This window comes from Acomys russatus, chromosome 23, assembly GCF_903995435.1.
Source record: "Acomys russatus chromosome 23, mAcoRus1.1, whole genome shotgun sequence".
Classification (NCBI taxonomy): Eukaryota; Metazoa; Chordata; class Mammalia; order Rodentia; family Muridae; genus Acomys; species Acomys russatus.
The window spans coordinates 9,418,225-9,434,762 of NC_067159.1; the positions used below are offsets into that span (position 1 = coordinate 9,418,225).

Consider the following 16,538-nt stretch of genomic DNA (forward strand, 5'->3'; position numbering starts at 1 on the left):
AGGCCGGAGACAGAAGGCAGACTGGAAAGAAATAATAAGAAAACGAGCAGTGTTGGTAGTTATATGTGAAGTGACGATATAGGAAGCCAGTTTCTGGCGTAACCAGTAGGTGAGTCTTCGTTCTAAAAAACACGATGAGGTGGTGCTGGGGTGGTGTGTGGAGGATGCTTGTGGGGTGAGAGCACAAGTGTGGGGGTGCTTGCAGAGTGAGAGCAGAGGAAACTTATCAATCACTGTTTCTCATTTGTTTTTTGTTTTGTTTTTTCTGTTCAGAAGGCGTGTCTGAAATGTGGTGGTTTCAGCAGGGCCTCTGTTTCCTGCCGTCAGTCCTGGTCATTTGGACGTCCGCTACCTTCGCCTTCTCATACATCACCGCAACAACTCTCCGCCATGTTGATCCTGCGCTGCCGTTCATCAGGTCAGTGAAAGGCGTTGGTCACAGAGATGTGACTTCCTCCTAGTCCTGGCGCTTGAACACAGTCAGTCCAGAGAAGTGCTCCACCAGCAAGCTACTTTCCCAAACCATGGAGAGTCTGTATGACCAATTCATAGTTTACATTGAACCCGGCATTTCAACTTTCACTTGAAAATTCAAGTTTTTATACTGCCTTTTTAGCAAAGGGAACATCAAATAGAACTTTCCTTTGATTCTTTCCATGAAATAGAAAAATATGGGAATTGTGAGATAAGAGTCATTTAGTTAATAGATTCTAACCTCTTAGTGTCTTGAGTTTGCCTCAAAACCTGGAATTGGAATTACTTTCCTCTTAAAATTAAAAAAAAAGTTTCAAACAAATAGTAATGTTAGTAAAACAGAAGTATTGGCAAATATTTATTGGCTTATTGTGTGACAAGGTAATGTTTTAAGTTTTCTTTGTGCTTAGGTAATTGAGAAATTAGGTAGAGAAATCCATCGTCACTTAAGAGGCTCTGTGGCCATCTTTACGTTACTGTGATATATATGTAAAATAATCAGCTTATAAAGAGAAAAGGATTATCTGACTTACTATTGCAGAATTTTCAGACCACCAATAATTGTTCCTGTTGCCTTAAGCCTGGGACAAAGCAAACATCATGGCAGTCGTACATCAGGAACAGAGGTACTCATCTCGTGACCTGAAAGCAAAAGCAAGCAAGGAGGAGGCCAGAGATTTGTGTTCCCTTTATGTGTACACACACAGTAATCTAAAGGCCTTTTCTAGGCCTCACACCTACCCATAATGCTTTGCTATAGACTAAACCTCCAAAACATTCAATATCTGTATCCCAGAAGGAGTAAGGTCCTGGGAAGGTCTGTGATTTGCTCAGGCAGTGATGAACCAGGGTTTGTGCCTGCAATTTTACTCTAGGGACTGTGTTCTATTCATGACTTGCTGGTTAGATGTTCCTGACAAAATTCGTATCAATAATTATATTTTTGAATTTTTAAAACTTAACAATTTAATAATGGGTGTGTACTAGGTTTATAATCACTTTTAAATTGTATTCTTATGGTTATTTAGCCTGCAACATGTGTGCAATGCTTGGTGCCCACGGAAGCCAGGTTAAGAGTGTCTAAGCCCCTGGAACTGCAGTTAAAGAGGGTTCTACTCAGCCATGTGAGTGCCGAGAACTGAAACCAGGTCCTTTGTAAGAGCAGCAAGGACTGTTGAGTACAGAGAGCCATCTTTCCAACTTCCCGCACCCCATCTTTTTAAAATACAGAAACAGAAGAAATTATTGTCACAAACTTTTAACAAGATGGTACTACTTATAAACAGGAAGTCATTAGGGCAGACTCAGCCATTAAAAATGCTTGCTGTTGCAGAGGACCCACAGTTGATTCCCAGTATGCACATAGAGTGGCTCCCAACTACCTGTAACTCCAGTTTCAGAGGACTTGATGCTTTGTCCTGGCCCACATAGGCACACACTTATGTTTAAGTTAAAAGTGAGCACTTTTTTTAAAACCTAAATTGAAAGTCCCTTTTTCACTCCTGAACTTCTTGCCTTTGAAGATGAGAGGTGGTTTGATAGCTTTCCTTCCAGAATTTGTTTTGTCATCTATGGTTTTAAAGGATTCTTTCTCCATTTTCTTTTCCTTTTTTCTTTTTCTCACTGTTAGTATTTTTTACTTCATAAAAGTAATAAGATGTTAACTGAATATTCCCCTCCCCTCTGGCTTTTAGAAATAATATGATAATAAAGACTATATTCACAACTTGACATTACTCTGTGCTGGAATGTGCATGTATTTATTTCTCTATGTGGTATTGCTGAATATACAGGGAGGTAAAAATACTTTAATTTGACACTGCCAGGTATTTTCATGCATTCATACAGTTAACATAATAAAAATAATTATGAATGGTTTCTAAGATACTAAAGTTTAAAAACATTCTTATAAAGAAAGGGTGAATTAAATAGGAATAGAGGAATAGTTACAGGAATTAAATAGATTTAGAGGTGGGGAAACACTGTCCCTAAGTACAACTCATCAAGCCCTGGTGTTTTAATCTAAATAATTCTACTTGGAATGTAGCTGAAACCTTTGAAACATTATCTTAGAGACACTGAGTCAGCTGGCTTTTTTTTTCTTTTTTGGTTGTCTAAATAGTATTTGTGTGTGTGTGTGTGTGTGTGTGTGTGTGTGTGTGTGTGTGTTTGTTGCAGTTGTCTCATTTCTTTCTTTACTTACTTTCTGACAGATAACCTTTCTGATACAAAAAATGGCCAACTTTAAAACAGTGATAAACAGAAGGATTAGTTGGACCACTAACACTGTCGGGTAAAGCTTTGACAAATAAGAGTGATTCAGAGGATACCACGTGTTTGTGGTTTCTAGAGTAGTGATACCACACAGTCATACACAAAGTGGGTGCAAGTTAGCGATGTTTATAAACTTCCGAACTTTTTATGATTTCACATGTTCATTTCTGATGATGATTTGGTAAATGAAACAAGTAGCCAAGGAGCCAGACAGTGCCTTGTAACTCTGCAAGAAGATACATACCTAAGATTGGTGTGGGCCTGTCAGCATTTTTATTTCCCCTTCTGAAAACTTGTCTTCTTACATTTTGGAGCTTTCTGTACCTTAGGAGTTACTGAGTGTCTTGAGTGCTTCAGTTCTCCACCAACCTTGTCTGTGATCTTTCCAAGTACCCGGGACACTTCCCTCCACCCCCGTCTCCTTCTGCTTCTATTTATGATAAACTTGTTATTACCATGAGCTCTTTCTTTGGTACTAAGATATTTAAACTGTAGTATCTATATGTCTCTTAGGTTTATTTCTTTGATCTGCAAGATACACAATTAAGCTAAACCAAATATTCGGCAAAAGGATTTACTTTCAGTTTGTAGGTACTATCTAAAAAATAACAGTCTCAAAAGATACAAAATTCACTTCAAAAGTGAATTCGTAAATAGTGGTTCTTCAGATAGGGTGCCAGTCATTGGACTAGAAGAAGTTTCTGTACACCAAAGAAAACGGTCAGTCCAGTGAAGCGGAGCCACACGACGGAAGAAACCTGTGCCAGATATATATATATATCTGATAGTGGATGAATATCCAAAATGTGTAAAGAACTAAAAAAAAAAAAAAAGCCAAGAAATATGCATCTGAACAGAATTCAAAAGAAGAAATTAAAATAGCTAAGAAATATCTCAAAAAAGTACTTAACATCCTTAGCAATTAGAGAAATACAAATTAAAACTCCTTTGAGGTTTCGTCATACACCAGTCAAATGGCTAAGATCAACAGACAACAAAGCTACCAACGATGGGTAAAGAGAACCCTCATGCACTGTTGTTGGGACGACAAACTGATGCAGCTACTCTGGAAATCAGTGTATGGAATCCTTACAAAGCTAAAAGTAAATCTGTACATGACCCAGCCATACTCCCACTCCTTGGCCTATTGCTGAAAGGATTCAACATCCTGGTCTACAGATAGTTACTCAACCATGATCACTGGCAGTCGATTCACAACAGCTAGAAAATGGAAACAACCTAAAGGGCCTTCAATTGATGAATGGATAATAAAATTATAGTACAAATACACCACAGAGTACAATTAAGATGTAATGAAAAGTGGAAACATGAAATGTTCAGGTAAAGAGCTCAATCGAGGAAAGGTTATGTTGAGTTTGGTAACAGAGACCCAGAATCCTGCATGTTCTCTCTCATCTCCAGTCCCTACCTCCAAACACTAAGGATGTTTGAAAAAGCCATATGAAATCATAGTTTATGTTTAGCTAAGCTTACATATAATATATGCAAATATATACATATATATATTTACTTTCAGTTTGTAGATGCTATCTAAAAAGTAACAGTCTCAAAAGACATACAGTTTACTTCAAAAGTGAATTCATAAGTAGTATTATTTATGATTTATAAGTAGTATATATAGTATAGTATATATGTAAGTAGTGTGTACACACACACACACACACACACACACACACACACACACACACACACACACACACACACCCCCCAATATGTAACTTGAATGAAAATTTGCCACATGGAGTGATAGAATTCTCCCCGCAACAGCCATAGACTACCCAGCATAAGCATGAGAAACTTCTTTTGTCTTGTTAGTCAGGGGAGTCCAAGCAATTCCCCAAAGACTATAAAGTATAAACTGTTGCTGTTGCTCTTGTTTGCCTCACAGAATTTGAAAGTAAGTCCCTATTGCTGGAGACACGTGTATGTTAAACACAGGACTCAGGTAATCAAGCTGAGAATGACCTGGAAGCCCCCCTCCCTGAGGACTAGCTTCCATAGTATTAGAATGTGCTATGCAAGCTGCCAAAGAGAAGAACAGTCAACAGTCCTATCCAGTTGTGATGCCTACAAACTAAAGAGTGAACAACATGGCGAGGATATCTTTAAAGGTGCAGTAGTGGCCGTTATATCACGTCAGTAACCACCAGTTGTATGTTCTGGAATAACACCTTTTTCTTTTTAATGTTTACAGTAGTTAGTTTGAAGACAAGGAAAGACAGTAAAGCTCAGTGGATGTCTCACCTGTGTTGGACAGTTTATATCATTACCTCACATTTTATTTCATCCTTGTATTGATCCAGCAAAGCTGGGAATGAATGGCACCAATTAGCAAAAGAAAAAAAACAGAGCTAAGAGAAAAAGAGGATGTACCCAAAGATTTATAGTTTTTAAGTAATTTGTTTTCCATCAGGGTGTGTGTGTAGTAGCCCATAGTGCCCTGGAGATTAGGAATGTAAGCAGATCCATTGCATTGCTGTGTGGTAAGTAATTTTGAGGAAACTGGACAGAGTGTTGTCAGTCACTGTCTACTAGAAAAATGATCCAAGGTTAAAAGTAAGGCGATGCTCAAAATGGGTCCTGAATGAGAGTTCCATGAGCATGGAAGTTTTGTCAGATTTGTTTTCCTTTTGACTTTCCTTCCAGAAGTGCTAACTGTGGTGGTTTGAATAAAAATGGGCCCACAGGGAGTGGCGCTGTTAAGAGGTGTGGCCTTGTGGGAGTGGGTGTGGCTTTGTTGGAGGAAGTGTGTCATCAGGGATGGGCTTTGAGGCTTCCAGTGTCACTCTGTCTTCCCCTTGCCTGCCGATCCAGATTTGAATTCTGGGTTCCTACTATTGGTGAAAATAGACTAACCCTCTGAAACTGTAAGCTGGCCCCAATTAAATGTTTTCTTTTATAAGAGTTACCATGGCTATGGTATCTCTTCACAGCAATAAAAGCCTAGCTAAGTCAATAATCGATGAATGCTGTTGTTTGACAAGTATTTTTAAGGTCCATTGGTGAACACGTATTAACTGAAGTCCAGGCAGTCAAGAACAGGTACACAGAAATGAGAGCACTGAAAGGGCCAGTGCTGCTGATGGAAGATTCTGGGGAGGCTGATGCATTGATTAACCCTGGGTAAATGCATTACATACTTTTACCATTTCAAGGATTATCTTTAGTTAATTTTAGATTGGTTTTTGTTGATTTCTGCTGTGTGGAAATGAAAAATGATCTGAAATGACAGAAAAGAGGTAGTCAAATATTTATAAACTCAAAGAACCCTACATGCATTGTCTTTCAGTGACACTGGGACAGTACCTCCAGAAAGTTGCCTCTTCGGAGTTATGCTAAATATTGCTGCAGTTTTAGGTAAGTAATAGACATGAGAGTGGTTTTAGCATACAAAATGAATAGTTAAATTGCTGTTTTTCTTCTTTAAATAATATATCACTGATTATCTGGTGGTACTTGAGAATGTGTTTTTACTAAATTATAGATTATAATTATGTTCCTAAGAAAGAAAACTCTTGGTTATATCACTGCCTTACAAGGGGACCGGGAGAAGGGAACTCAGATAGAAATGTCAACGCATAAAAATACACTTTGAAGAAAGAGTTTATACGGTTATAAGTGACCTTCTTATCCAAACAGAGGTTGCAAGCACACCCAAACATGCCTTGGGACCTTAGGTAAGCTTCCTAAACAACCAGTACGACATCATAAATTGAAGGTAAAACTGATGACAACTAACTTCTTTCATGATAACCAGTTTAAAAGTTTAAGAATAGAAATGGAATTGTGTTTTCATTTTTGGTTAATATTCTAATGCTACAGAACTCACTGTAGTGTATTATATTCAAGCTCTTCTTTGTGAGCCTGGTTTTATTAGTTTAATAAAATATTTTATCATTAAATATGATCATTTAAAATAATTTCATCAGCAAATTCAATACGTATTATTTGCTTGCATGACAAGAGAAAATAGGGCTGGCAAGATGGCTCGAGAAGTAATGATACTTGCTAACTGCGTCTGACAACCTTGAGTTCAGTCCCCAGAACCCACATGGGAGGAGAAAACCAGCTCCCAAAGACTGTGTAATGACCTACACACACACACGCACACGCACACGCACACGCGCGCGCACACACACACACACACACACACACACACAAATAAATAAAAACATTGAAAAACTAGAAATTAGGAAAATAATTTATAAAAATGTGTTTTGTCTTTCCACACTTTAGAAACATGTCTACAAAGCATGCAACTGTCGTGTTTATTATACTTCTGAGTTGTCTAACTCTGTAGCTGTTTGAGGCTGCCTGTGGTAATGTAAAATTAAACACTACGAGGATGAGTAGGGGAGCGTTTTGTTTATTTTTGTCTGTGTATGGCCCATCCAGATTCTGCTATTGACGTTGATGCTGATCCTAAAAATATTATGGGTTAAATGTAAATGGTTTACCCAGGCACATAGAGGTTCAAGTAGTTCTATTTTGTGACTGTAAAATTTCTTCAAAATCTACAGTCTGCAGCTTCTTCTTCTTTTTTTTTTTTTTCATTCTCCTTTCAAATTAATGTTAAAAGGACAGTGTGCCTATCTGGATAGCGGCCGACCTTTGTGAGCTCTATTGTTTTTCAATTTCTCTCTTCCCAGGCATGGCTACCATATATGTCCGTTACAAGCAAGTTCAAGCACTAAATCCTGAGGAGACCCTTATCATCAAAGTAAACAAGGCTGGCCTTGCGCTTGGGATTCTGAGTTGTTTAGGACTTTGCCTTGTGGCGAATTTCCAGGTTTGTTTTTTAACCCAGTATGGGTGTTTTCCTGAATGTTTGGGTATCTGAACTAAAATGGAAAGCTGAGCTATTCAGCCACATGCTTTTCCTGTTCTCTTCACTAACACAATTCAGCTGTGTCATTAGACTCTTCTAGAAACAGCTACTGTCACTATAAGAAAAAATTCATAGTGATCTAAACGGACATGAATAATTAGATCTGCTTCTCTGGGTGGTCAGGACACTTACTTACAGACTTCCTTATACTTAGTTGGAGGTTACCTCAGGGTCAAACAGAGCGGATGCTACTTATAGGAAGTGACACGTTGCAGATCTATACTTTATTTTGTTTGTGGTATGCCTGGTAAGTCATAGTCATCTACCTTGTGTCCTTGCTTGTAGCCCAGGACTCCTGTACCTGTGGAAGTAAGGGAGAATCTGTTCCTTTTCCAGCTTTTTTTCAGGATACTTTAACCTTAACATAGCAGTCCACCTTCACCAAATACATTCATGTGAGATGAAAGGGTGGAGCGTTGTTGTTAAGGCTTTCTGTTGGGTAAACACCACACAGTACATTGAAACAAACTGAAACGGCTAGGGTGCCTTTCGCCAGTGTATTCGTAGGGCATCGTCACTGACAGTGGAGTCCCTCATGGAGGCAAATGTCCCTATAGAAGCCCATGACTGTAAACTTTCTCCCTTTCTGGCCATCGGCATTCTCTGAGGAGTCATTAGCAATACTGGCTCCATGCTGGGCACATGGTGCTCTTTCATTAGTCCCTTTACACTCTTTATAGTTTCAATTTAGGCATATATAAACTCTTTACCATCTAATAGTTATTAAAATAAATGCCTCTTATGTAGAGACCTACTGTGTTTTGTGCATTTCATATCTGTGCAATGCCTATTCTGTTCCTGACTACCCTCTCCTGTTTATTCATAGTTACTAGTGGGTTGGGTAGCATGTCTGGAGTGTTTATGATTGAGAGTGTTTCAGATTTTAGAATTTTGGGGGTGCTTAGAAAAGTCTTAATTTTGGAACATTTGAATTTCTGGATTTTTGGATTAAGGATGGTTAACCTGTAATAATATCTTTTAGCATAGTCTCACTGGGTATTAATTAAGATAATCCTAGCATCTGTAAGAAAGTCCATGTTGTTAGTGGCTTACTACAGTAGAAAGTAGTATTCGGTTTTCCCCTAGGTCCATGACCTATCTAACCTTCGGTTCTTGGCCACCTCAGCAGTGTCAGACAGACATGAGTTCCAGCTCGTAATCAGCTTGTGGTTGGTTACGCCTACACATTTTGTGCCTCTGTTGAACCAACATATCTTGTAGGCAGATCACTATTGTAGAGTGAAGGGTTTGCAACTGGACTGATTGATGTTTACCTTTCTCCTTAGGTAGCGTGCGAAGTTGGCCCTCCAGTACCATGAACTAGTCCAGTAGGGGGAAAAACTCTAGTTAGGCAACAGCATGACTTCTGCGTGTTTACTGAGACTCGTAGGTGTCGTTTTTCAGCAGTGGGCCTTACTATCAGTTTGTAGAAGCAACCAATAACTTTGACAATACCCTAAGTTGTTTGGAGGGTCTCATGGGGCCCTTTTGGCCAACAACTCCCTTAGGTATAACCCATTCCTGGCACTACAAGTTTTATTTGGTGTTAAGATAGTTCTTCATGGAGCTATGTCTCCCTCTGCTGATTTAGTTTTATGAGGCACAGTACTCAAGCCTTTGATCATCAACTAGCCCACTCTCCCGAGAAGAGAAACCAGAGCCTTTGAAGAATCAAAATCTGCGATTTCTATAAGTTGAGAATCACCTGTAGCAATTAACTGAGAGATAGCAAATCAGCTGGTTTGTAGATTTACAGCTGATGTAAAATAAGAAAACTGAGCCCTGCCCTTCCTTTGTTCTCTTCGTCATTTTGCTCCCTCTGTGCCAAATATTACAATGTGCCTTTTCTACTAAAAGAAATATAAACACCACCAATTAAAAAAAAAAAAAAAGAACAGCGAGTCAACCAAAATTTGATTTAAAACATTGATTATAGGAATTTGAGCTTGATGGTTGTCACTTTTAAACAGATGGAACATAAAATGTTAGAAAGTAAATGTAAGTAAATAAGGGAACATTGTGACATAATAAGCTCTGTGGAATAATCAATACAAACTAGTAACCATCCCTGTGGCATAATCAATGACAAACTCTTTGGTGCCATGAGGGCCTTAAAGTACAGTTAAATTTAAACTCTCTCCCCCTGATACCCCTAGCTCTCTGCTCTTTAACCTACTTACTCTTCTTTAAATCATTATTACTGTTGTGTACCTTACTGTCACTGTCCTCATTTCTGAGGTTTATTATTTGATTTTGTGTATTTTTGTGAAGAGAAACTGAATGCTGAGCGTCTGTGTCATTCATTTACATATTAATGACTTTAAAAGGTACCTGACACCTAATAGAGCCAAATAAAAATACTAAGCAAGTAAAACATAAAACAGAATACATGGATTATTGTCACTATTTTCATTGCTGGCAAATGAAGTCATCTGCTTTCACTATAATCTTCCAGTATTTTGCAGAAGTGACTCGAGGAATCTGCATAGCTCCACACAGCAAATACCCTGTTGAATTATCTGGCTTGTGCTTTTAAATGATGTGTTGCCACATGTTGTTAGTTTCTCTCATTGACTGACTTTCTTCTGCTTCTCAGAAGTCAACACTATTTGTTGTACATGAATGTGGAGGTGTCCTTGCCTTTAGTATGGGCTCACTATACACGCTTGTTCAGACCGTCCTTTCCTACCTAATGCAGCCCAAAATTCACAGCAAACAGGTCTTCTGGGTCCGACTACTGTTGACTATCTGGTGTGGAGTCAGTGCACTTACCAGTATCCTTTATCCTAAAGTGTGGTTTACTATTCAAAGAAATAGAATAACAAAACAAGTGAGGACAATGGGTACAATGTAAGTACAATTTTTTAAATTTTAATTTTTTATATTACTTGATGTATATAGGTATTTTACCTACATGTATGTAAGTGCACCATCCACATACTTGATAGCCATGGCATAGGAAGAGGGTATCAGATACCGTGTAATTGAACTTATACATGACCTAGGACTACCATGTGTATGCTGGGATCCAAATCTTGGTCCTCTGCAGGAGCAACATATGCTCCCCCGTCCCTTTAAAGTCACCCTAGACTAAAGGGCATTGTGTGTTTATACATGAAGTTCAGACTGAAATTAGTGCTTGAGTCAGGAACAGAAATAATGTTTGGCATAGTCATACTCTAAAAATAAATAAATAAATAAATAAAATAACAAGGAAGAAGTATTTGCTCACTATAGAAAACTTACAGTAGAGCTGCAAATTTTTGAGCCAAGAGGAAAGGGCATGATGTAAACCATTTTCTGGTTCCTCTGGATAGAGCTTTAGTTTTAGTACTGACATGTGACATTAATTCTTTAAAGAAATAGGATTGGGCCATAGCAACAAAAGCTAGCCCTTAAAGTGATTTTTAAAAAAAATGATTTACAAGTTGAAACCTTCAGGTCTCTGAGAGTCTTCCTTGACTTCTTCTTCTTCTTTTTTTTTTTTTTAATGATTTATAAATTGAAAGCTTCAGATCTCTGAGAGTCTTCCTTGACTTACTTTTTTATAGTGCTGATTTCCTCATCAATTTTTTATAGTAGTGGTCTTAGTTTTGATGAAGTACAGAAACTACACTGGAAACCTGGGGACAAAGTAAGAGCTTGAAGTCTATAAAGTGTGTGTGTATGTGTGTGTATGTGTGTGTGTGTGTGTGAGAGAGAGAGAGAGAGAGAGAGAGAGAGAGAGAGAGAGAGAGAGAGAGAGAGAGAGAGAGAGAGAGAATGTGTGTAATTTTTTAAAGATTTATTTTCATTTCAAATATGTCTTCACTTGTGTGTGTCTGTATGCCATGTGTATAGACACAGATGCCTGCAGAGGCCAGAAAAGTGCATTGAATCCTCTGGAGCTGTATTAACAGGCAGATAGGAACTGCCTGCAAGGGAGCTAGGAAATAAACTTGGTTTCTCTGGAAAAGCATCAAGCACTCTTAACCATTGGGCCATATCTCCCACCCCTATATAATAATTGTAAGTCAGTGTGCAAACTCTAAAAATAGCCTTTATGAAAGTCTATAATAAGTATTTTTGAACTTTTCCTAGTGTCATTTTATGAATTTTATTCAAATATATACACATATGCATACTTTGTGTATGTGGGGTGTGTGTGTAGGTGGGTGGGGGTATTTTTAATTTCACTCAGTGGTCTGACTGACCTTAAAATTGTGATCTTCCCTCAGCCTCCTAAGTGATTATAGGTCTTGATTTATGAATTTTGTGGTTGAGGGAAAGCTGTAATTCCTTGGTTATACAGTGTAGGTTTTATTTTGTCTTGGTTATTTAGTGGAAATTTTATTTGTTCTAATAGTTCAGGAAGTACTCATAGCTAGTCTCAATTCATGCAATTCTTAAAACATGTTCAGAAACCAAAGGTTGATTTTTCAGAAGGAAAATTGATCTGTAAGAATTTGATGTTGCTTAATTTGAAAAACACTGTAGATTTTTAAAATAAAATTTCACAGAAATCTCTTTTTTTCCCCTTTGACTTGAGTGTTATGTGGTTCACTTGATCAGTACGTCAGCAGAGTGGTCTTTGTCGTTTTCCTTCTTTGGATTTTTCCTGAGTTACATTCGTGATTTTCAGGTAAGAAATTGGTTTTAATTTTATTCAGTAAAACTTCCTTCACATGGAATAGCAGAATATTTCATTGGCCGATTCGCTTGTCCTTTTTTAAAATTAGCGCTTCAAAATCTGGTACCAGAGACTCTGACACAGTGAGAGTAACGTCTTTGAGATTGTTTCTAGGTTTGAGGAAGTAGTGTGCTGCAAGTAAGGTTCAGCCTGGATAATGAAGTTGCAAAACACATCGGAAGAAATTAATGCCGTAATCTCTATGCACTCACATAGGCCCAGCCCTAATACCTAGCCAAAAACAAATAAAACAAACAATAAAATAGGAAACACTTTTCATTACTTTATTTTTACTTTACAGCCTGATCACAGGCCACTTTCTCCTCACAGTCCTGCCCTCACACCCCCTTTCCCCACCCCCTTGCCCTTCTCTTCAGAGAAAGGGAGGCCCCTCATGAGTGCACGACTAAGCTTATCTTCTCCTGCTGGCTAGACAAGGCAGCCCAGCTAGAAGAATGAGATCTAAAGGCAGGCAACAGAGTCAGAAAAAGCCCCTACTCCCATTGGTAGGGGACCCACATGATGACAAAGCTGCACACTGCTTCATATGTGTAGGGGGCCTAGATCTAGCCCATATATGCTCCTAGGTTGGTGGTTCAGTCTCTGTGAACCCCCATGGGCCCAGATTAGTTCACTCTGTAGGTCTTCTTGTGGTGTCCTTGACCCCTCCTGCTCCCTCAGTTCTTCATCTCGCTCTTCCACAAGACTCCTTGCATTCTGCCTATTATTTGGCTGTGCGTCTCTGCATCTGTTTTCATCAGCAGCTGGATGAAGCCTCTCAGAAGACAGTTATAGGAAGCTCCTGTCTGCAATCATAGCAGAGTATCCTTAATAGTGTCAGATGTTGGCTCTCTCCCAAGGGGTGAGTCTCAAGTTGGGCTGCTCATTGGTTGGCCATTCCCTCAATCTCTGCTCCATCTTTATTCCTGCACTTTTTGTAGACAGGGCGAAATTTGGGCCGAAGGTTTTATGGGTAGGTTGGCATCCCCTTCCCTCCCTCTACTGAAAGTTCCACCTGGCCACAGGAGGTAAAGACTTGAGGCTCCATATCCCTTTCGCTGCTATAAGTGCCAGCTAGGGTCATCCCCATAGACTCCAGGGACCTCCACACATATCCCAGAAATTCCTCCCAAGAACTTCTGTTCTCTCTCCCCCTCAGTGATCCCCGTTGTTGTCCCCCTCCTTACCCATGTCCCGCCCAGTGCCCGCCTCCATCTACTGTAGATGTCTGTCTTATTCCCCCTTCTGAGTAAGAGTCAAGCATCCTCCCTTGGGCCATCCTTGTCACTTGCTTCTTTGGGTCTGTGGACTGTAGCATGGTTACCCTACCCTGTACTTTGTGACTAATATCCAGTTATAAATGAGTACATACCATGCTTGTGTGTCTTTCTGGGTCTGGGTTACCTCACTCAGGGTAATATTTTCTAGTTCCATCCATTTGCCTGCAAATTGCATGATGTCTTTGTTTTTAATAACTGAGTAGTATTCATTCCATTGTGTAAATGTATCACATTTTCTTTATCCATCCTTTGATTTAAGGACATCTAAAAACTCAGGAAACTTACTGAGGAAAGAAGGTCATTTTTCTGTTTCACTTGATCCTGGGGATGATTTGCTTATTTAATCACTTTGCAGCCTGATGAAAGGCTGTAGCAGTGACTTTCTGTTCCCCATTAGATCAGTTTGTATCTCTGACTACATAAGCGAACCCTGTGGAACACAGTGAAGAGGTAGTCTCTTGTGTGGACCAAACTTCTCTATATAATTTTCTTTTTTGTTACAGAAAATAACTTTACGAGTGGAAGCCAATTTACAAGGATTAACCCTCTATGACTCTGCTCCTTGCCCTGTTACCAATGAAAGAACACCATTGCTTTCCAGAGATTTTCAATGAAGGGATAAAGTATTTCTTCCATGAGTGTGATTCTCAGGGACTGAGGAAAGATGAACAAAAGTTGCTTATTATACTCAGAAATTTTGAATCCATACATCAAGGCTGACAATGGCGTGAATGAAGGATGATAGTGAGGGGAAATGTAATGAGCCGTCTGACAAGCTTTCTTAAAGGATAAAATTAAGAAGACTGTCTAAAAAACATTTATCTCTAGATGTTTTTGTAATCCCAGAAAATAAAACCAAAGGATAATAGTGTTGTACTGTTTGCTACTTTACTGGAGAAAAACAGCCTACAGTGTACCAGTCACCTGGGTATCTGGCCGTAAACATCTTGTAAGTCATTTTTAAGCCATCTGTGAGGAACACTTTTATGAGAGACATTTTCCCTGACCACAGTAATCACCACCGGTCAGCAGACCATTTATAAATTGGGGCTTAAAGTTGAAGTTTTACTATGTTAGTACATTTATTATAGTGCTTAAAAACACGTTGTTATGTCACACACACGCACACACACGCACACACACGCACAATCAGTGGGTATTTATTTGATTCTGGCCACATGAATACTAGCAGATCTAGCATATGTGCTTACAATAATTTCATAAAGCCTGGCCTCTGATTTTAGATTTTTAGTTACAGTGAAAGAGAGGGGTATTTGTTGCAAATATGGTACCATTTTGTTCTTTATAAAAATAATGGCTAATGGCCGATGATGTTGCTGATCCCTTGCTACCAAGCCTGACCACCTGAGTTCAGTATGTAGGACCTACATGGTGGAAAGAAAAGGAGACTCCTTTATACCACTTTCTCCTGACCTCCATACAAGCTCACCTATACACCTAAATAAATGTTATAATAAGATAAAGGTTAATGTTCCTAAGTTTGCAAAGTCGGTAAGCAAAAGTAGATGTGATTAATAACAAGTAAAAGTTACTCTACACTACAGCTAGGATCTTCTTTGCTTTTCATTTAGAGAAAAGTATGCTTACTAGTAAAAATACTTTTGATCAGGAATTTAACCCTTTTATTGGAATGTGATCTTTTAGAACCTTGATCTGAAAAAGACTGAAGTCCAAAATAAAAACCTAGCTATAAGATAATAGTGATAAGTGGATCGTTTCCTGTTGTCATACAAGTGATTGTAAAGTTTTCATTTAGGTCTCTGTGTAGATAAAGGATGGTTTCTAGATTCCCACTAAGATTCAAAGGAAGGAAATTGTGACCTAGAAAGTTCCCAGTGCCAAACTAATTTGTAAAAGAATCTTTGATGAATACTGGCATAGTTTATATTTTTAGAAGATATGGAGCTTAGAAGAGAAGATGGTGAGAAAAAGTTTTAAATAGCTCAAGGAAGAATTTAAGAAACACTGTTTATGTGGTAGAGCTGTGGGCTTCAAGGATAGTTAAATACAGGCATCATTAACAAGTTTTGAGAAAGTATTGTAGACAGAAATGGAGTATTGACCTGTGCCAAGAAACAGTTAACAAGGGAGACATTTCAGTCAAGATTGATGAATTGACTTGCCACTACTGGAAAAAAAATGCATAAGATCATAAAAAGCTATTATTAATGCCTTTGAAAAGTCACGAACAACCACACATGGAAAATATCTTTTCCTGTGGTTTATCTCTACTAATTAGTCAAGTTATGAAGTATCCATGGTATGAGAATTAAATTGATAGAATGAAAGTTCATGAGAGCAAATGTGGGGAAAGTAGTTAACAGAAAAACAGATTTGTTAAAAATACCACTTCTTAAAGTATTAACCTTAGAGACATAGTTGATATAGTAAAGAAATTGATCTAAGGTAAAAAGTTAATACTTTGATAGTATTTAAATTCTACTAGTTAGCATTTATCCTTTGAAGTCAGAGAGACTGAAGACATGAGTAGGTTTAAAGGAGGGGCCATAAACCAAGAGAAATATGGGGCATTGTTTCCTAACACTAAGTCTGAAATGATGACAGACAGTGGCACTCCTCCTCAATACACCATCCCTTGCCAGTACTGCCAAATACAGTATGATTAACAGGTAAGAAAGATATCATCTGTAACTCTCAGTAGTGAACTGGAGAATTATTCCAAGTATTTAGGTTATAAGTTATACTAACCTCTACATGGACACTTTAAAAAAGAAATCACACAGTCGACTGGGGTCTAAAAACAGTAAATGAAAAAAATACCAGAATTCCACAACTAGTAAATTTAAAATTTTTTGCTATTCTGAGTCATCTGATGAAATGTGTATCATTTCACCTGACATACGCGTCATCCCTTTGTCCCTAAATCAGGCTACGTATTCTACCGTTAGTG

The 16,538-nt window shown here is 38.4% G+C and overlaps 1 protein-coding gene across 2 annotated transcripts; it reads left to right on the top strand.

Moving 5' to 3' along the window:
* The first annotated feature begins 287 nt into the window (after positions 1 to 287).
* Dram2 (DNA damage regulated autophagy modulator 2) lies at positions 288 to 14,351 on the top strand. Of its 2 annotated transcripts, none has more exons than XM_051165605.1 (7): positions 288 to 418; positions 6,059 to 6,126; positions 7,419 to 7,558; positions 10,254 to 10,431; positions 11,209 to 11,291; positions 12,186 to 12,278; positions 14,110 to 14,351. In XM_051165605.1, the coding sequence occupies exons 1-7, from the start codon at positions 288 to 290 to the stop codon at positions 14,218 to 14,220; spliced, it is 804 nt and encodes a 267-aa protein (XP_051021562.1). In that variant the 3' UTR covers positions 14,221 to 14,351. The 2 variants fall into 2 exon arrangements, with proteins under 2 accessions (XP_051021562.1, XP_051021563.1); XM_051165606.1 differs by having other exon boundaries at positions 339 to 418; positions 7,419 to 7,489.
* Positions 14,352 to 16,538: the final 2,187 nt, after the last annotated feature.